The sequence below is a fragment of the Charadrius vociferus genome, unplaced genomic scaffold (genome assembly GCF_000708025.1).
Source record: "Charadrius vociferus isolate BGI_N301 unplaced genomic scaffold, ASM70802v2 scaffold163, whole genome shotgun sequence".
Taxonomy (NCBI): Eukaryota; Metazoa; Chordata; class Aves; order Charadriiformes; family Charadriidae; genus Charadrius; species Charadrius vociferus.
Genome location: NW_009648332.1, coordinates 7,264,258 through 7,286,358, shown reverse-complemented (window position 1 = coordinate 7,286,358; position 22,101 = coordinate 7,264,258). Strand labels below are relative to the sequence as shown.

The window sequence follows — 22,101 nt, the reverse complement described above, 5'->3', positions numbered from 1 at the left end:
AACTGAGGCAGGGAAATGAACTGAGGCTTTATTATTTTTTCTTGCACAGCATAATGGTGTATTCATAATCTACCTGAATGTATCTTTGCTAACGTCAATCATACGTTTCTGAACAGTTTAACTAGAGGGCCCACAGACTCATTAAGCTTTGGAGAGGTGAGCAGTAGACTCTACAACAATACGTAAATGAATCCCGGGTTGCAGCTCCATTACTCTCCCTGCAAATACATCTAGCGGATCCTGAAAAATGCTCAGATATAGACGACAAGGACAATCAAGAAGGATGAACAGTTTCCATACTAAAATCAACCAGACTAGGATCTGCACCCTGGAAGAGACTACTGAAGCAGATGTGAGTGAGGTCAAAGGGTGATATTTCTGTTTGAAATAATCTACTAAAGAAATAAAACACATTCCTATTTCCTAAAATATTAGCTAAATCTGCACCCCATCTCCTCATAGTTCCTGATGCAGGTTAACAACCAAATGTGACCTGACTCAGCAATCTCAGTGATTCATGCAGACGTGTAGATGTGGCATTTGAGGACATGGCTTAGTGGTGGACTTGGTAGTGTTACGTTTACAGTTGGACTTGATAATCTTAAAGGTATTTTCCAACCTAAATAATTCTATGATTCTACGCTCAGGGGAGGACACCGATGGAACATCATGAATAGGGTAAATCTTCAGTGATAGGGGGGCAACGAGCCCCTCAAGGGCCACCGATTCAGGCTGATGTGATGTGCAAAGCCATGAGCAGGCACAGACTCTGGTATACTGGGACCAAGACCACAGTGCACAGAACACTCGCTGGGCGTTCCCTACAGCATCCAAGACTTGCAGCTGCAAGATCAATACTTTGTTTTCACCAGTCTTTTTTACTTTCAGTTTCAGTTTAAAGGAAAATTTGTCATATGCATAGCTGACAATAGGCTATGCTATACGACGTTAAGTGCAAACCCTGCTCTGTGTCAGGACACTTAAAATTGGGGATCCACCCATAAAGACAAAGCGAGCAAACAAATCCTGATCTAAGTAACTTCACATGGAGCCTGCAAAGGAACTTACTTTTGTCCTCAGTCCGCACCCTAGAGCGGGGATCTGCCAAAACCCCAACCATAAATATTCATTAAAAAGTCTTCTGCTTGGGATGCAGTCACTGCGACAGCCATTTCCTGCCCATTATCTCTTAGGGCAGGAAATCAAAAGTTCCACTCAGGCGGTTACCACTGAGCCCGCGCCACGCACACTTCCACTGGATGGCTTAACTGCCCAAATGAGGGTCACGTAGTCGTAACCTCTCTGAAGCCCCAAAATAGCATTTCATAGCAGTAATGCAGATCTGAACGTAGCTGCCCTTGTGTTTAGTACTGAGCACAGCAGCTCTTAATTTGATATTCCACCTCGAGCTTTTGCTCGGAGCAAGGTGAATGGGAGCATGCTGGCACTGTGGGTTGGTAGCATCTACAAAGACAAGGATGTCTATGTAATCAATAATTTGACTGCATCGCCCCTGACGCTGACAAAGATTACCAGTCAAAATAATGGCTCCTTCTGCTGAGGACAACTTCAGGCTGATCTAATTGTGGTCTCTGGGAAAAGACTGTCTCAGCACCCAATCTTGTTCCTTATATCAACAACAACAGAGCTGTTCTGCCAACTTCAGAAGAGCAAGTCCCGGAACTATTCTTACACCAAGAAGCTGTACTTTCCATGAAAAACAAACCCTAATATTATAGGACACCACACTGTAGAACTGCCACTGTTTACTGGCACTTCATGAAGAAGCAGGAGTAAAATCTTGAGGAAGAAATTCTGAAAGTGATTACAAATGCACTGTAAATACAGCTCCTCTACTTACCTTTGGCTTCCAGCTTCTGATCACTTCCAATCAAACAGTCTTTGATGTCTGCACCCTTCTCTATCACGGCGTTATGACAAATAACACTGCCCTGAAGACAGCACCTACAACATAAACACAAAGTAAAGCAAGAAAATATTAAAATGACGGGTACAAACCAAAGGTATCCACTGGAGTATCTAATGAGCCTGTGACGTGATCCTGTAAGTAGGTTCAGTTCTGCTCGTTTCTCAAAAACTCCACTATTCTTCTCCCGATCCTCACACCCAGTTGCTGGAAAAACTGAAATGCCAACTGTCAGAATGGGTTCGCAAAAATGGGTTTTAAGTTTTACCTCCCGCTAGAACAGCTTTCCTCTGCATTTCCTTACCAGAATGAATGCTGCCAGAAGATTTAATAGACAGGACATTGGCCTAGGACTTGGGACCTGGATCAGGTCTCGTATTTTCCACAGACAGTCTGAGTAACCGCGGGGGTGGCTCAGCTGCTCAGCTCCCCAGTTAAAAAGAGAAGCAGCAGCCCAGTCCTTCCCTGAGAATTTTGCTGAAAAGTTTCATATGTTCCAGCTTGCCAGGCACTAAGAAAGGGTGGTGAGAAGGGGCACATCAATACCTCAGCTGGTTGGCTTTGTTCATATTACATTCAAGCACCCAAACATGATTATTCTGCAGTACTAAACCAATAAAACTCACACTGGACCAGGTCTGCCTGCCTTGGATGGCTTCAAACTTACATAGCCTTTGAGCCACAAAGTCTGAAATGCTACACCGGATGGAACTTCAGCAAAAGTCACCTTCTTCCAAAATGTATTTGAATCTGTGATAACCAGCTTTCAAATCTGCTGATCTGATTGTCCAGATAGGAAAGAAGGTCAGAGTCCAAGTGCTGGCTTCGTAACTTCTCTGCTGAGAGATGCTGAGTGAGTTACTGAATTGGTCTGAGCCCCTCCATGCAGTAAAATGGAAGTTGTGAATCTACTACTATCTGTGATGTGTCCTCAAACGCTGTTCACTCAGCATCATGAGTAGTGTTAAATGTAATTGCTTTCAAAGCTACAAAGAAAAAAACCAGCTACGATGCAAATGATTTGTTTCCTTATTTTCACATCTGCAAAGATAGGTAGAAGTCAAAGGACCTGTCTAAGAAGCGTCTAAAAATACTAAGTCTAACACACATCAAAACCAGCTGATTGGGAGGAAGGTATAAGCGAGATATATAACCCCAGAGAGATGCAGGTAATCTGCTACCCCATATTAATCCTACTGTGAACCATGGCATTTCATATCTTCTCCCCAGTATTTCTGCTAATATTAATTACAAAAATTGCGGATATTCTTGCTATTCTCAGTTGAACAGCTGATCTCTGTCTGAAGTTTTGAGCTTCAGTGACTTTCTGCATGGCGAGTTCCACAGTTTAATGACCTGCAGCCATTCCCCACCTTGGTCACAGATGTCACCGTTACTCATTCCATGAGTGAAACACATCTGCACTGCACCACCAGGCTGGCTTGTGGACAGAATTGTTACCCCAGAGTCTGACCTGACAGCAAAAGAGGGGTTTTGGTATCAGATCAAAGCCCTGAGCCTCCATTCTGTACTGAACAGAGAGCTAGCTGGCTGTGTCCTCAGGAGAAGAGAGAAACATCAATACTCACTTCAGACTGCCGATCCTAAAATTAATTCCTAGTATTTTCCTGCTCACACATCACTATTATCTAGCATACAGATTTTGCCATTAAACATATTACAATTCTGCTGCTTGTGTGAGTCAGAGCAGAAACCATCTGCCCCACAAAACCGGCATTAGTTCTGCAGGAGTAAAAGCAATAAACCCGGACCTCAGCCGCAGTGGTTAGCAGTTACGACCCCCCTTGAACAGACTGTCCCCTCTGAACAATTATTCTTTTAAGTTGCTTAAACTCCCCCTCCTCTGACCTATAAGGAGGCAATAAGAGCAATTATGCTTCAAGTAACCAGCTCAGGTTGCCTTGGCAAGGTTTTTACTAACATGTTAATAAGATAAAAAGCGGCAAAGATACACAGCAGACCCCCGCCTGCCTTTGCTCTCACACTGTCACGATCTGCTTCCTTTCCAATAGCTTCGTGTGGCTCTGCAGTGGCTGAGGCCATCGTCTTGCGCAACAGCGGTCGCGGAGAGCGAGAGCAACTCTGCGTTTGCAGCCAGGCTCGGGAATGAATCGGTGGAGAACTGCCCACTGCTGCCATCCTGACTTGGCTTTCAACAGGACTAGCGAAGGCGATAGGAGAGGTTGCTCGCTTCCCACTGAAATGCCTCCCATCCAAAATGCACGCTCCAGAATACCTCCTCCTCCATCACTTCGAACCAGTCAGATGAGAGCTTCCCCCTGCAAACTTTTAGGTTCCCACCATCTATCACTTCTCCCGAGCACGACAGCAGCCGTGAGTACACTACACCTCTCGGCATTGTCCTCACGCAGGAGGATATTCCCCAACAGCGAGGGGATTTAAGCTGTTGGTCTGGAGTTCAGGCTGGAGAATACTGCATGTGTGTTCAGAGCCTACTCGGGGATAGTTTTTCAACTCCTGGAGAAAAAATAGCATTGTAACCAAGAAACTGCTGATGACACTAACATCAAAGATAAGGGGGGTTCCTGCCAAACCATTTGTTGGGAGGGACAGGCCAGGGAACCAAGATGAACTTGTCTGTGCCAGGTGTTCGCAAACCAACCCTTCCCCGGTGCCAGGGTAAAACAAAACCCAAGAACTCCGCCACCCCAGGAGTTTCTTAAAACTTACAAACCCAACCAACTGCAGAAGTTTTAAAACCATACTCAATGCTCAGATTACCCCAGTCACACAAACCAGCAGCGAATCCGGCTTTTATTGCTCAAGTGGAACAAAACTTCAAGAGATAAAAACACAATTTGTGGGTGTTCCCTTCACCCGCTGACAGATGTAACACAGCCATTTTGAAACCACTTGTAAATGCCTTTTTTTTTCCTTAAAAAAAAAAAGTATGTTATAAAGCCTGCCAAGAGAAGTATTTTGTGTGTTTATTTAATTTTTACTATTTTTTTAAGTTGAAGAGTAAGGAATAAACTTTTATTCTCTTACAGGGTAAATATCACATCTCCGGGCACTCTGCTGTATTCTCCTTGGCTAAACAGCCACCGTGGTTCCTGACTTGCTTAACAATTAGGTGCTATTAGTCCTCAAAGGTGCTCTGACAGCATCCAGCTTCATCGACCCTGATGTGTGTGCGCATACGCGCACATTTGATGTACTGCTTTATAATGCAAACCATATTTTTTTTTTCCCCCGAAAATGTAGTGTATTTTTAAACTTTTCAGCACGGTGAAAACGGATATCTTCTGACCTTAAAATCCAGAGAGCATGTTCAAACCCACAAGAGGAACTAATTTGGGGCATTTGATTTATGGCTGAAATTTCAATTTGGATTTGTTTTAAGTGTAATCACAAACTGAAAGTCTGGCAGCTGGGTGTTTTTCAGAAAATAAATAAAAATATTCAGTGTGTGTCTGCATTCTAGAGAGAGCATTTTACAAGCCCAGTCCTGTAATGGGAACAGATGTAGCTAAGACATTAATTTGTTATACAGGTACAACGTGCAAATGGAAGCATATGAGAGAGAGTGTGCGTGTACGTCTGTGTCTGTGCACGTGTGCATGCGTGTATGTTACGTGCCTGCTTCTGAGAGACAGAGAGGCTGACTTTGGGGTGGTTTTTTTTTGAAAGTGAGAGAACAAGAGCAAAAGGAGTAGTGGCCAAGGAGGCATGGGGGGATTACAAGGATTTAGATCTTTAAACTGCAGACCACCTAACAAGATCACTCTGAAATGCCACTAATTTCAGTTAAGGCCACAGACCTCCCTTCCTCTGCCCTCCCTCTCTCCCCCATTGTAAACAACTAATCCCAGCAGAAAACAACAGAGAGCAAAATGTACACACATTCTGCAACATTCCAGGTCCTTCTTTATCTTTTATTTATTTTTCTAAAAGGTCAGCGTATGTATGGAGGGAGGGGGGAGGGGAAGAAAGCCAAAAAACCTCAAGTCCATCTCTTGTGTGGGCTTGAAGGAAGCTGGGAGAAAGCAAAGTCCAAGAGCATACAATATGGAGCTTTTATAGCACAGCAATTCCTGGACTCGGCTTACTTTCCCCTCCCTCTATTTGTGGCAAAGTCACATAGCTTTAAACCAAAGGACAGGGTGGTCGATTACATCTGAAAGAAATGTAAAGAATCGAGAAAGAATTCCATCTCCTGTCGAAATTATAAATAAGGAAGTATTAGTCCCAGAGACAGGCTGATTTACGCAGCCCTGGAACTGCTGACTTTCAGCCCGAGTATCAGTCTATAAATCAAACTCTTAAATCAAGTGTGTCAATTGCTGCAGCACTGCAATACTTAGGAAAAGCAAGGCACCTACCACTGAAAGCAGGAAGATTGCCAGGGGACTGAGGTGCCGTACCCTTCTTAATTTTCTAAAGTGTAAATCTGAGATCAAACATCCTTTGGGGGAATGGGAAATCAAAATACGCAGTGCTCAGCACACCGGGAGCAGGCTGCAGGAGACCAAGACACAACCCCCTAATTACAGGCTACCCACTGATTATTTAGGACTCTGTGATTAAAGTGATGAACGCTCCTGGGAGAAAGGGGCTTAAGTAACTGAGGTCAAGACCTCAACTGCAGCTCTCGCCCTAGTTATGCAAGCTTAGGAAGGTATGAATGTCACAGGTTTGCCTTACAGCAAATCTCCTGAAATGCCAATGGAAGTTATCCAGGTCTGCTACTTTAATCCAATTGTGCCAAACCCCCGACATAATCTCTGTTGGGCAGCAAAGCAAATGAGGTGTCTAAAATGCAACGCTTAAAACTATACACTCACGAGGAAGAAAGCCTGGAGCACAAAGCTTAGGACAGCCTGTTGGTACTGCTCCGCCATGCCAAGAAGTCGGGTCTCTTGCTCCTCCAGATGAGCTAGGAAACGGAGAGACTGATTCAAGAGTTAAAAGCAAAGAATGACATGCCTCAGCAGCTACTTTGCTGACTGAGGGGTAACAGCTGTGGATTCCCCTGGGAGCAACATCCCATTCTGCCCCGACCAAGAAGATAACAGCCACAACAGGCACCTTAAGAACACCGAGAGGTGGAGAGGAGGCAGGTAGAGCTCTAAAACCTACCAGCGGCCCCTCAAGGAATCGATCCCCTGTTAGCTAGTGAGCTGGTGGCTGGGATACACGATCCCAGGGGTGAGGCACAAAGACCACGGGAGAAGATGGAAGAAGCAAAAACACCACTAGGAACCCGAAATGTTGCCTTCACGAACACGCTTTACACACCAATAGATTTTTACACCAACACACTTTTACACACTAACAAGCAAACTCGGGGCACTGTGAATCTCACGTTATACACCCAAGTAAATACCAAAGACTACAATAGATGCCAGCAGTATGTGCTATAATTTATAGATACATTTCAAAGCAAGCATTCTTAAGTGAATTTGGGCTTTGATCTCCTGTTTTGCCCCTTGGGGGTAACAAAAACATTCTACCAACCCCCCCTAAATTCTTCACCCGTCTCTGAGGGTGTTTTCACTAAGGAACTTGTTTCATGTCTCTTTTCTAGCCAAGCTCATCACTGTGGTATGGCTCCTTTACACTTCTTCCCCACACCCTAAACATTTTGCATTACATATTGCATATACTTGCCAGCACTCGTATTTTCCAGTGAAAGTTCAACTGACCTTAAAGGATTGCCTCAAACCTACCTTAATGTGTTTTATTAAGTGAAACTTAGGCTGCCAGGGGAGGTCGCCTGGAAGGTTGTGCCTCACCTCTGAAACTTCAGTTAAATCCCGCTGATCTTGGAACAAACAAATTGGTGGCCTTTTATGTAGCTGCAAGCTCATTTTTGCACACTTCAGCGAAAGTACGCTGCAAGGAGTTTTACACCAGGAAACCCTCACATGCAGGAAAGCTGACCTCCCTCCTCTTTTGCAGCGTGGGAGGGCCGTGTCCTGCATCATTTTACAGACACTCAGGTGATGCCTAGGAAAAGCTATCGATGTCTATGTTAAGGTAACAAAGCAGAAAAATTATTGTTCACTCTCATCTCTGGGTTTGCCTTACTTGCTCCCTAGCTGGCACAGTCAGGCTGAGCGGGGTAGCTGGCACACACAGTAGAAAAACTTTCTCTGGGGTTTTTCAAGGGCAATTCTGGGTTGAGAGCTGTAGCCCTCCATAGGTTAAAGCAGCTTCCATATCATACGGGCTAGATTGACAAGGAAAAGGATTTTCTAAATGTCACCCTTACAAATTAAGCCTGGCTTCTTAGAGCCAAGTTGAACTTGTTCAACCCCACAGTCCCCTTAGGAACGTACAGGTACAATTGTGGCACAATGAGAGAATTTCTTCCTTCACCATACCCACGTTGGAGAAGATTTTCAAGAGCACCAGAGACACTCACATCCAGATTCCTACCCAAACCCAACAGCAATCAGTTGCTTGTGAAAAATTTCCATACCCCTCTTCGATTAGACCCATGTGGTTCGCAGGAGGTAGAAGCTTATTTATAGCTCTGCAGTCAGACACAACTCTGGCCACCTGAAGAAGCAGATCAGCAGAATGAGAGGAGATGTTTTAAAATGACACTTTTCAGAGCTGATCCGTGCCTTAAGTTCAACATTTGATGTACAAGATGTTTGGAAAATTGAGAAGAGCTCCCTGCGCTATCAGGGAAACATCTGTATCTGAGATTAAAGAACAGGTGATTTATTTAAGACCGATTGATGTACCAGAAGCTAGCCAGAAGGAAACTTTTTTTGAGGAGCTGCTAGTAATAATGGTTCAGACATTCACAAGATAACAGGTACTATATGAGAAATATCCTAAATACATTAGATATTGCAGAATTTGACTTCAGTTGAAAGTAACTGCAAACTAGCCCTGTAAGTAGCTCAACCGCTTTCTGCTCTCCGTTTTCCTAGTTTGCCCTCTCTTCCTCAATTTATCTTCGTGAAAGCAAACTCTGTCAGCCAGAGGTTGCCTCTATTCAGTATCTTCTACAGCATAAGCATTGAATTGAATAGTAGAATGAAAGTTATGGTCTCTGACCAAAATATTTACAGTATGAAACCAGAAGGTGTGACAGAAAGGAGAGAATGTAATTGTTACATAATCAAGAGAAATAAGAGCTATTTTTACAGGCAAGGACTATACCTAGCTTTCTTCATATATTCATGCTTATCCATACCCGTGAAATACTTTATCCATAGGCATGCTTTATCCATATATTTAAGCTGAGCATGTGCTTTTTCTGAATCAAGTTCCCACTTTTCATGTGCTTTCTGCGGTTATCTATTCTAAACTCATTCTTCTTTCTGGGGCTAGCATGGGGCAGGGGGGCAATTGGGCGTGTGAGTCCAGAAGATAACAGCCATCTTAAAAAATGGATAAAATACAAAATGTTTGGGAATCCCAGCATAAGCGAAGCATTATTTCCAGCTTTGCAAGCTATGGTGCTGGAAACAACTTCATCTCCTCATTCCTTCTCATGAGGGAATGTGCTGTAAAATATATTTTACAATTTCAACAAATGTTGCCTTGGCAATAGGATCATTCCTTAGTACTGCCATTATCCAAGGGGAAAAAGACCACTTATGTGCTGAACCTCTATAAACGCTCAATTCCACCCTGGTTTTAATTAGAACTTTCTTCAAACCACTCACTGTTTCTACATCAGGTGCTGATTTGGCACTATTGAGGAAACAACCAATAAACTTCACAATCAATCTGCAGTTAGTAGTCAATCCAGCTCGGCTTGCTTGTTGTTTTCTTCCTTTGTACATTTTCTCATAGAAAGTAGCAATAAATTGGAGACATGTGGTAAACTAGTGTAGCCTCTAAACGGTCACACGTGGTCTCTCTCCAGTCCCCTCACTGAGTAACATTACAGCATCTGTGCCATCTACTTTCACACAGGTAGCCAGAACACCTATAACAACACATAACTTACTGTCTTCATATGACCAAACAAGGAAGATGCTAGTTTTGGCTGACATAACATTTACAGTGCCAGTCCTTCCTCCACAAATCTTGGGACTTTAGTCTTTCACACAAATTTTTCATCCAGTCTATTCTTTCTGCCCAGGGATTCAGAACTCCCCAAGGTTCCCCACGTCTCCCTGTGGGACTTGTCTAACTTTCCCTCTGTCCTCAATATTCATACCACCTCCCTGCAGTTTTCGTAACCCGCAGCACTCGGCGTCACCTCCCTTCCATTACAAGTTCCCTGATGCTGCAACGCTCTGCGGTTTGCTGCCATCATGTGCAGCCTGACCTAAAACATATCTGCTTGTCTTTTTAATGCCTTCCCTTTCCAAAAGGTCACCTTATCAGTGTATCATATGGGGAATTTCACCAGTTCTCGTTGGGTAGTATGTTTTTATGTAGTTCCAAAAACATGCTATAAGCTTTACTGACATGACAAGGAGACGTAGTTATTGTTCAATAGTTCCTGTCCCTGCACACACACACAATAACCTAAATCCCATCTGCAATCCCAGTCTTACGTTTCCTGACCTGAGACTGTCCACTGCATCAGGCTACCTGGCAAGCATCTGCTGCAAACTCCTTTCTGGAAGGAACCCTCTCCTTCTCCCACTGCTATTCACAGTTTGGGATGCAGCTTGAGGACTTTACGGGTCAGGAATCTTTTGAGACATCACATCAAAGTATATGCACACAACAGACACCAGGATAAAGACGCTGTTGTACAATCGAAGGGGAGACCTTGCAGAGTTCCACCCAGAGAACTGATAATGTCAGCAATGCAAATACCAAAGGAAGGCAGTACCTGCCCTTCAGAGCTTGTGATTCTACATCCCACAAATTACACCTGTGCTGGCAAGCCCCTGTCCCACATGAAGCATCTTTGACCACCGACTGTAAAACACTCAGGATCGGAGGTGTGTGTCTATATATTAAAAATGGAAATAGTTAGGGAGACTAAGACGAACATTGGAACAGCTTTCCAGTGTGGTCAGTAGACCTCAAATTGTTCGTGATTTTCAAAGATCGCCATCTTTTAAAGTCAACAGCTGCTGAGTTCAGTTTAGCAGGTACTGCCTAAAATTCTCTGGCCTGTGCGTCCTGGTTTCAGCTGGGATAGAGTTAATTTTCTTCCTAGTAGTTGTTATAGTGCTGCGTTTTGGATTTAGTATGAGAATAATGTTGATAACACACGGATGTTTTAGTTGTTGCTAAGCAGTGCTTATATGGAGTCGAGGACTTTTCAGCTTCTCTTGCCTTGCCAGCGAGGAGGCTGGAAGTGCACAAGAAGCTGGGAGGGGGCACAGCCAGGAGAGCTGACCCAAACTGCCCAAAGGGATATTCCATACCATATGACATCGTGCTCAGTATGTAAACTGGGGGGAGCTGGCCGGCAGATCACTGCTCGGGGACAGGCTGGGCATTGGTCAGCACGTGGTGAGCAACTGCATTGTGCATCACTTGTTTGGTATACTCTTTTATCATTATTATTATTATTATTCTCTCTTTCTTTGCTATCCTATTAAACTGTCTTTGTCTCAGCCCATGAGGGTTTTTTGTCCGATTCTCTCCCCCATCCCACTGGGGGTGTGTGTAGGGGTGTAAGCGAGTGGCTGGGTGGTGACTGGGGTTAAACCGTGACACTGTGCCAGGCAGATGACCAGGTATTTCATTTATCTTTTCCATCATCCAAAACCAATCATTCTCAATGAGTAGTTTTTCTGATAGAATTCCAGGTGAGACAAGTTGAGCTTCCTTGGTTACTCTGTGAAGATCTGGTACTTCCTAGCTAGGGAGGTGACATCTTGATGCAAATCTTGAGCCATTTGCATCTTGCTCTCACCCCCTCTGATAATCACAGCAGTCTATTTATGATTTCCATAAATACATCATTTGAAGCATACTGCTTTCTTATATGTCCTTGAAAAAAAAGAAAAGCAGCAAAATACTTCATTTCAGAGACTAAATCTGCCACAGAGCCCCTATGGTACTGACTACCAGCTTTTCAACAAGACCATTTCAAAGCATGGTTTACTGTGGATTCAATATTTATCTGAGCTTTTCATGCTTGCCTCCTCGACTAACTTCTAAGCAGTCCAAAGATAACTTTCTTTTTCCCCTACTACAGTCCCATCTCTTGAATCTTTCCCAGGGAAATGTTCATTTTCCACAACCAAGGAAGAAGGACACGACAAAATGGCCAAGATTCTTTCAGTAAGTGTATACATTGAGACAGTTTTACTAACAAACAAGAGATTTCGAAATCTTTATCTGCAGGGATGGAATAAAGGATTCAACATGCTTTTCCTGTTAGTATTACTGGTAATGCTCAGAGCACTTCGGCACAAGGTCCTGTATGACCAGAGCAATTAGACAATTCCTGCCGCCAGATGCTAACAAACTAAGCAAAACTACAAGGCTGGTAAAAATAAATCCAATGTTTGAAAAAAAATCCCCAACAAACCAAAACAAAAGCCAAAACAGGAACCTGAAGCTGAATTAATCCATCCATATCTAGGTCCCATCTGAAGGAAGCGAAGTGTGCCTGAGTATACCAAATGAAACACAGTTATCACGCTCAGGTCAGCATAATGAGTTGTGAGATTGTCTGCAAGCCCCAACAGCGGTAAGTTCTGTTCTATGAAGATATCAGGGTGGAGTTAATGTATCAGAGACATCACTTTTCATTTGCAAATGGCGCAATCTCCCTACATAACCAGCTTCAGTCGGTCTGCCAGTGTACAGACTGTTCCTCTGTCAGTGAGCGATAACGAGGGGCCTCCTGCACCAAAGACACAGAAGTCCAGGGACCCTGTTGTACTGCACCACCTCTAACGCAAACAGAACAAGCAGTAGGGGCAGCCCCAAGATACTATAGAGACTGAGGACACGTACAGCTACTGCTGGAGCATTCCGATAGACAAAGTTTTCAAGTGACCTGTAATTTCAGCTCGATTAGTAGATTTTCTCCAACTATGTAACTCAGTGCAGTCATTTGTCACTGAGCTCTGGGGAGCCGTCCAGAGGGAAACAAGAACCGTTTCCCTGCCGCAGCCTGTCACCTGGGCAGTCAGCATCTCTCAGCACTTGCGCTGTTGTATAAATTACATCCCTCCCAGATTGGTCAAGTATGTCCATCATTCAGCACATATGTAATCTTCGCTATTTTGCTGTCTCATTGATAGAAGAATTAACCGCACAGTGGGAAACACATTAAGGAAGGACTACCAGTTATTTTGCCGGCGTTACTAACTTCTTTAATCCCCTGTAATCTTTTCTAAGGGGTGATTCATATCTACTCTAATCACTTCACAGGAGATACATATAACGTAACAGAAGCCCTACACACCAGGGAAAGGAAAAAACCCGACTACTGGTCCTCCAGAATATCAAACACACCAGCCATTGCTGGAGAATGGATCATAATCTGCAAACAGTACACAACAGCACTGTCCAAGTGACCCTCAGTACCTTGATCCATTCAGTTGGGAAGGTCATCATCATCTAGGTCATAACCTCTGTTTCTCCAGTAAGGAGCCAACCACAGCCTAACAATAGGAACCTAGTTTTGTTCTAAGCACCTTGTGGTGTTCCCATCTGCCCAGAAAGAATCTGTTTATCCATTTCAGAAGCTGGTATCAAATGTGGTGAGGCTATTCAAAACCTTTTTCTGGTTTGGAGATGTAATTTGTGGATCTTGAAGCCGCAGGAGTTATGGCATAGGATCCTCAATTCACATTACAGGAATACCATCAAGAGATAAAACTTTTAAATCTTTTTTGTTTGTTTTCGATTTTCTTTTCCTATATTGACATAATCAACTGAAGCTGCTGATCACTTTTGCAGCTGAGATGAGGCAGAAAAAAAAACAAAACGAAAGGTAAGACTCAACCCAGAAAAGGCAGAGGTGATGCAAGTGGTAAAGGAATTACCAAGGCAGTGCCATGTATAATCATAGCTCTTGATAAATGAACTTAGAATGCAGAGCAATTTTTGCATTTGGTTGTTCCCAGTCTCCTGACTTTCAGAAATTATTTACGCGATCTTTCTTTCTTCTCTGGGTTTTCTAAACAGCTTTGTCTTTTCCATAGTATGTGCCCTACTGCAGTCTTCTCAGCCGACTGCTTCAAGTTGGTATTACAGCAATGACCACTGCTGGGAATATCCTTCAGTTGCCACTCACATTTGACTAGGGCATTAATATAGTAGTTCATTAGTTTGGTGGAGCTGCTCGTGTATATTCTTTAAATGACACGGTTTTTATCCACTTTCCAGTGCAATTCCATAAGTTTCTAACGTACAATACCATAGATGGTGTTAAAATTGGCTTACTTTTTGGACAGTTGCTATGCAACAAAAAATGAATTAGATCTGTTAGGGCACTTTATTATGCTCATTTTGACCCATATCAGCCAACGTATACGGACTTTCTGATTAAAGTCCAAGGAGTTTTCTGAAGTCGGTGATTAGATAAAGCCTGAGTTGTTTTAGACACCTGGGAGAGCAGATGTTTGCAAAGAGAAGTTGTCCATTGTGCATAGTTTAAAGCAAAACCACATATAATTTATTCACCTGTCACAAATGGATCCATCAACACGTGTAAGAATTATTAGCATTTTAACAAAAATCTATCAGATTTAACCAAATTCATGAAAGAGGGTCAAATAATACCTAGAAATTCTTCATTACGTTGCCAGCAAGACTTCTTTCAACCAAACTCAGCAGATAGACTATTTCTGTGTCTCACTACCTGTGTATGCATGACTTCATACCCCTCTAATCTTAAGACTTACCATCAGCTCAGTATCTGTGCAGATCTACACAATATGAATTACAATATGCTTTGCAATAAAGCTCCGCAGTCTATAATCTTAATTCTGACTGGAGAGGAATAATTACAAATTTGATTCCAGAGCATCAGTGTGCGGTAACCATAGAGCAGCTAAAGAGGGTAAACCCCTGGGACGATGAGGTTTTTCACTCAATGGCGGCTACATTGTTTTCCCTGAGAGAGACTAGGGATGACATTGTTTTCCAGAAATTCACAAAAATGTTACCCCAAAAGTAAGTTTTTCCCTCTTAAAAAAACTATCACCATCTTTATGACACTAGTGGAATTTTGTGGAATGCTTAAGATAATGACCCTGAGCTCAATTTAGGATTTAGAAGAGAATATTACTATATACCAGCGCAGACAAACTCCAGCTGATTTGGGACTCTTCATAAAAATAGCACTATTTATACACTTAGCCGCCTGCTGTGATTTAATGGTAGAGCCGCTCACCTCCAATGCGAAACCATACCATTATGACTGTGGCATCAATTCATTAATCAAAATGACAGAGGGTCTCATGATCAAACGAGAGAGGTTTTGGTACTTCTTATGACAGCAGTGCTTGTGATACAGCCATACTGGATCCATTTGCAATTAAACTGGAAACCAGCTATTTTCTATACTCAACGGAATTCTGATTTATGATGTGCTTGAAATTACTGCGGATTTCTATTAAAGACAAACACTTGGCAGTAAGGTACCATACTTACCTGTAATTTAGTTATGTAACAGTAGTATCCTCTATAGACCCCACATCCTTTGGGGTTTTTTGTTTTTCAGATATGCAACTTTCAGAGCCAACTTGGCATTTTTTAAAAGTTTGGCCTTTTTCCTGCGGCCCTAAGCAAACCTCAAGCCATGAAGGAGCAGGGAATTTATACAGGCCTGCACAGACTCAATCAGCAGTTTCCTTTCCACTGACATCCACAGGAAGCCAGCATGTATGGAAAGATGGGGGCATGCAGACATCAACAATTACAGATAGGCCACTTTTCCCACATTTGGAAATGTACAGCTCAAGGCTACCTATTTAGTGTCTTTAATGCATGGGAAACCTCTACTAGCTGGCAGATTTTCTCTTTGAAAAGTTTATTCATTCATTCTATTACTCAGCATACACAATGGTAAAGTAAAGCTGCAAGATGACAAAAAAAGGCCAAAGAAAATGACAGTTTAGGTGAAGCTGTAATGTTCAAAGGTGATAAGAACATTTGCAGTTGGTAAGTGTACTACTTAAAATATGCTTTGTGCCTCAAATATTTTAGGTATACTCATAGACCCAGCCACTAAAATAATGCTTGGAAGGATGGCACACAGGCTCATACAGACTCATACATCCACTTAACTTACTTACACATTCTGAAGATGATTTGACCTCCTCTAAAAAGAATAAATTTTTGTTCCAAGGCTTCTCCCTTCTCATTAATTCATCTCACTTGTGCATTTGTAGCCTGTTTATAGAGATGTATTTCTGACTCGGTTTTTAGAAACACACCCCCTTGTATCAACTGTTCTGGATGAGGATTGCTTACAGGACAAAAATAGCTGATTCAGAATCTATCTAGAAAAAGAAACTGCAAATGTAGGGGGCCGAGATACAAAGAGGTGACATACCCTTCCTCAATTGTAACAGAATTCATGATGATGCAGTTTGTTATCTTAACTTTGTCTTTTATGGTACACATGCTGCCGATGATGGAATGTTTAATGGATGTCTTCTCCCCCACTTGCGTGGATGACCCAACGATGCTGTCCGATCCAACCTAGGGAAGAAAAGAACAGAAATTGGCAAAAGTGCCTAGAGCTCTCCGATACGTGTTCTCTATACACCTCTTCCAAACAGCATGTCTCAAGCACCTGTCAACAAAGTGTACCCTGCTCTACCCTTTGGGATTCTTGGTAGCAGAAAGACCTAGAAATTTGGGGCCCATCCCACAGGGAGACAGTTGGACAGTCTTCCCAAGGTCCATTAGCTTGGTAAAACTTCATTAGCTGGTGCAGTTCCATAGGCCTCACGCAGTCAGGTAAGCACAGTAAGAATAGTCCTGCTGGTACTCACTGGTTTCACTAAGGTTTGCCCAGTGAGACCCACGAAAAGGAGGCTTGAAGCTGGTATTCAACCAAAATATTTCAGCAAGAAGCAGAGCTAAAATACTGACCCCTTCTGAGTCTGGTGTCCTTTGGGAGGCAAACTGCTCAGCTGCCATGAGGGAACAAGAGACTGCGTATCTGACTTGGGAGTAAGATAGAATTTTTACCAAACATTTTTAAAGACAAAGACTGAAAGACAGGAATCCATGGGTGAGCCTATGACAAGGCTCTGGGCTATATCACCTACATTGTAATTCCATGCTTCAGAACTCAGCTTCACTTTCAAGAGTGCGGATGAATTTTAGGAAGCAGTTCTTGAAGCAAAGGGTGTGCAGACTGTATTGAAAGAGCAGAGGGGGGGGAAAGGGAACACTTACCATGCCTCTGTCGGTGATCTGTGCAGACGCATGAACCAGTGGCTCTTCCACACCCAGATTAAGCAATAGCTTGGGAACCTGGATGGAAAAACCCACATCACAAGTTAAGATGACAGTGCTGTACTCGCATGTTACCTAAACAGCTCAAAGGTGGCTTTGGTTTCCATTGCACTAGTGCATCTACCATAAACATTTTAATGTAAAGAAAAACAGAGGTTCCTGCATTTTAAATCTGCAACCAGATATGCGTGATTTATCATCTTCCCATTTTGTAAAGGAGACAGGTACACTTCCACTGCAGTGCACTGCATGTCTCCTCTCAACTCGGCTTCCCACCTGTGGAGAGGCAGTGGATCAGCAGCAGCAAGCGGGCTGGCTCCAGCTGAACACAGTGACATCCTATACATTACTATAACATCCAGCATCTGCCATTTCAAATGCAGCTCAACGTTTTACACCATTCAGTAATGCAAGAGAGGAGAGCAAGTAATATCAAATATAAACCAGCAAACTGGCATAAAAAGATGACTGTGTTCAGCCCACTCAATAAGGTAGCATGCTGAGGTACAGGCAACAAAAAAAGTTATTCATATGTTTAAGGAGAAAGAAACTAAAGTTGATCAAGTGGCTATTCCAGATGGTAGAAAGCTGCAGAAGAAAAGGCTCTTGAAAGAGAGAAGGCAGGTGTTAGATAAGCAGACAAAGCAGCGATGGTAATAGAGAGAGACATGGCCCATAAGGTAGCCAAGAACAAATCCATGGAGAGCAATTCTGAACTGGCTCCTGAAAAGAAAGGGGAGCCAGAGTTGTAGGAGGATGGGCTATCACTCCATCATTCCCCCTTTTCTGTGTGAAAGAGCAGCCTGAGGCGTTCTGCATCTCCTGGCGTCAGGCTGGGGCCAAGGTCACACATCACAGAAGAGGCGATGACAGCACGGATGGGGATTTCAGGGGAGGTGGGAGTTTCACAGCAATGCACAGACACAGTGCTGTACAGAGTTACTTGCAGCGGTGATGCAATGTATGATGCATCTTGGTAGGACAGAGATGGCAGTCAAAGAAACACCGTAGATACAGAAGGTGGCAAAGTGATGCATGAGGGCTAAGAGGTCTGTGTCATGGCAAATTGTATGCCTAAGTGAGAGGCAGCGCGTGTCAGGGCTGGTGTGGAGCTCCGCATAGGCTGTTTGGCCAGCCAGGATGCGTGCACCGACTGTCCATCTGGGAGGTCAACTGGAGTCTCAGCACAGTGATGGTGTAACTGGGTTTGCCTGAGGGGAGGAAACGGCATTAAGCCTCTCTTTTCTCTACCCAGGCACCTATTTTCACAAAACCCTTAGGAAGTTTATCTTTGAGATCTCCATTGCCCTGTTAAATTTGGCTGAGAGTCGCCAGCAATTTCCAAAGCTGCTATGAAGGAGCTGCCATCCAGTATGATTGTGTAAAACAACTTCCTTAGAAAGCTGGGATAACAAGAGCTGATGGCTAGGGAGTGAACCTCAAGAAACAGATCCCACAGATCTGAAGAAGTTGGGATTGGATCAGAAAAAAATATCTCAAGATCTCAAATAAGATGATGCTTGCAGGAAATTGTTCAGATATTCATAATATGACCAGCCCGTTTCCCTTCCAGCATGCAAGGATGGATAACTAGTGCTGTTTTTCATATGATAAGAATTTTCACAGTTGATGCTTCATTCAGATGAGTGAGATGAGCTCAGATGAGCTCACACCTCTGAGCTATGATTTCAGGCTGACTGTTGTCCCAAGTAGACATTTCCACATCTGTAGCTCTTTACATCTTGAAGATGGTCCTTCCCACTAGACTTGTGTTTTCTTTGTTTTTTTTTTTAAAAACAAGAGTAGGTTAGATCCTTCAGCCCAAGGCGCAGGCACTACAGAAAACCACCAGCTTACCAGAACACTACAAACTAGGCCAGTCCTCCTGGATGATGCTGGCTTAGTGAAGGGATGTTATCCTCACCTGACACGTAGCTAGGCAGCCAAAACAGATAGATCCAGGAGAGGAACACACACCAAAGCATACCTACAGCATAAACTGGAAAGATTCCTACTATCCAGTGTGGCTCTGTGGGAAGGGAAAGAAACAAGGAAAGGCTCTTGCCCTCCTCAGTGGAAAAGTGATGTGGTGAAATAAATAAAGGATTTTACTGACCAGAGTAAAGTCCTTATTAGAATCAGTCAATACTAGTGCAGCCGGAGGGGTGACCCAAAAAAGCTACCAGCTTAAGCATTTTGCTCTGAAAAGGAAGGTTAGATAGGGGGCAGGAGTCAGAGGGAGTGCCTGGGTCAAGGGAAGGTTTAAGATGTGTTTGGATTTAATTCATCTTACAAAGAAACTATTTCCTGCTATTGAAGATAACTCCCTCCTGAACCCACCTGCCCACACACAGGCTGCAGGCATCCAGAAACCCAGCTGGAAGTGAAATGATGTGAGTAAAGTGTTTCCTCACCAGAAGGGCAATGGGTTAGGATGCCATTCCTTCTCATGGCTACTGGACGGGACTGCTACTGCTCCCTGAGTCTGTCCTCTTGGACAGCAAAGTTATGGGTCCCGGCTTTGCAGACAGGGAATCAGAATCTGGTCTGCGAAAACCAATATAAGAGCAAACAAGACACCAAAAGTCTTCCTGAGAGACTCACAAAACAGGTAAAAAAAAGCCGATAAAATTAAACGTGTCTTTTATGAGGATTAGCAAGAGAAACAAAATGCAGTGGCACTGAAAAAAGGAACTCCTTTCTCACAACCCCTCATTAAGCTCCATTTTATGTTTTACCTCCACATAGTTTCCTTAGAAATTTTACCATTCTGGAAAAGTCAGAAATTCAAAGAAAATCCTTTCCAACATTGAAGGCCCCAGTGTGATTTCAAAACACTAATTCTATGTACCACCCAGGAGCAAACACATTTCCTGAACTGACCAAAATGTAGAATATTTAGGTTAAAAAAAAAAAAAAAAAGCAAACCAAAAAAACCCAACACAAGAAAACCCACACGGAGTCTGACTGGCTCAACTCAATAACTTTTTACTGAAGTGGCTGCTGCCAAATGTACACGCACACTTCCCCTAGCAAGCGGTGTTCTCCTTTAACCCTTTGGGCACACTTGTTCCTGATATTCTTGGGCAAAGTTTTCCCTTTCTGACAGCAGTGCTGCCTCCCTCCTCTCTTCCTCACGTCCCTAACCGTAAAACAAATCACCTCTTTTCTGTGCTCCTCTACAGGCACCAAGGAGAAGGAGCTCTAAAGTGTAACTCTCTCTGCCATGCTGCAACTCTAATTTGCATAAATTCATCCATTCATTTTATTAAAAAGAAATCAACTCAATTTGAGAGCAAAGGCAAGACAGTGACCACTTCCAGGATTCCCAATACAACTTTATCGCTCTCCCAGCCCCACTTCCAGAAATCTTGAGTCTTTCCCGATTACAATCCCTATTGGTCTTTCAAAATTAGAGGAAACTGTCCACTCCTGCTAGCAACAAAGTTCATCACTAGCAGAGAGAAGTGAGAACTTGTACATTGCATCCCCTAGTGTAGTAAAAAAAAAAAAAAAATAAAAATCATATTAAAAGCTTTTAATCATCAGCTCATTAGCTAGTACAGGATTTCTCTAATCCTCCCCTGTGATCTTTTACTTTATGAATTCTCAGTAGTGTGAAAGTGAAAGCTGCAACAGATCAACATTTCACCTCTGTGTTTACCTGGAATGCTGCTGTAGTGAAACCTGTTCATAAAATAATTCTGGCATAATGGAAAGCATTAGGCAATTTGAATGTATGGGGAGTTTAAGTCTTCCTGCAAATCATTAATAACCTTTGTCATTACCACTTAGATAAACATCTGTTAGGAAGAGTCCAGTCCGAACTGATCTTGCCTTTAGGACACGGAGGACATTGATTAGATGAGCTATCAAAGCTACTTCCAGCCCTATTTTCCACGCTTCTTGGCTCTTTGGCTGCAGGTCTTGCCACCCCCAAAAAACGGATGAGTGTGTGGGGTGGGGGTTTTCTTAACTAAATCAAAGCTATGGAGTAAATTAGTGACAGAACTGTTTCCTGGCCTTATATTCCTATCCAACAACCAGTAGGGTGATGTGCCTAGATAACATGGCACTGGTTCAATTCCCACACACTCCTCAGCTGTATCGCAGGGAGCTACTCCTGGAGGCTAAAAAGTCCCATAAACTACTGCTGTATTCCCATGTGGCAGTTTGTATTTTTCTCACCTGTCTGTTAGCTTCAATATACAACCCAAGAGTATTCACTCGGTAGCACAGTCCCTCTTTCATTATATGGACGTAGCAGCGCACTTTTCCTTCATGGAGAGTTTCATTCATATCTCCTCTGTGATCGTTCCAACAAGGGTTATCTGGAGCAGGTTTCAGCAAGCTATTATCTTCCTTTATGAAACTATAAATGTCTGGAGAACACACACATGCATGAAGTTAGACAGGATTTAATGAAATACTTTCTGAAGGGGAATACTATTAAAATATTGTTGGTGAAGGGAAATCTTTGCCTCACATCATCTGAATGGCTAGGTACTTAGCAATCATTAACAGATTTTATCACATATAGTGAGTAAGTGCTTATTTTTATTTCGCAGGTGGGAATCCAGGGATCAGGACAGATGCAATATTTTGCCCAAGGTCACACAAGGAGACAGAGGAAATGCTAAAAATAAATTCCAAGATCGGAGATCCTGTCCAGTTCCCAGTGCAGGGTGGTTAAGGCTTAGTCTGCTGCCCTATACAATTTTCGGAACTCCCTCCTAAAATTACATTTTCAAAAGTGCATTTACCTATACGGTATTCCAGAAGAAAAAACACAGAGCACCTAGCTGACTTGCTTTTGATTT

At 43.0% G+C, this 22,101-nt stretch overlaps 1 protein-coding gene across 2 annotated transcripts in view; it reads right to left on the bottom strand.

The window, feature by feature from the left end:
* Positions 1-22,101, bottom strand: part of EIF2B3 (eukaryotic translation initiation factor 2B, subunit 3 gamma, 58kDa) — a 103,151-nt gene that overhangs the window by 9,986 nt on the left and 71,064 nt on the right. Inside the window, exons 7-10 of one of the 2 annotated variants that reach the window (XM_009884666.1) lie at positions 21,470-21,663; positions 17,222-17,299; positions 16,368-16,516; positions 1,862-1,965 (exon numbers count right to left, since the gene is read on the bottom strand). In XM_009884666.1, the coding sequence (XP_009882968.1) occupies positions 1,862-1,965; positions 16,368-16,516; positions 17,222-17,299; positions 21,470-21,663 (525 nt within the window). Of the gene's footprint in view, positions 1-1,378; positions 1,966-16,367; positions 16,517-17,221; positions 17,300-21,469; positions 21,664-22,101 lie in introns of those variants that run through there. The other variant, XM_009884667.1, reaches the window with a different exon arrangement.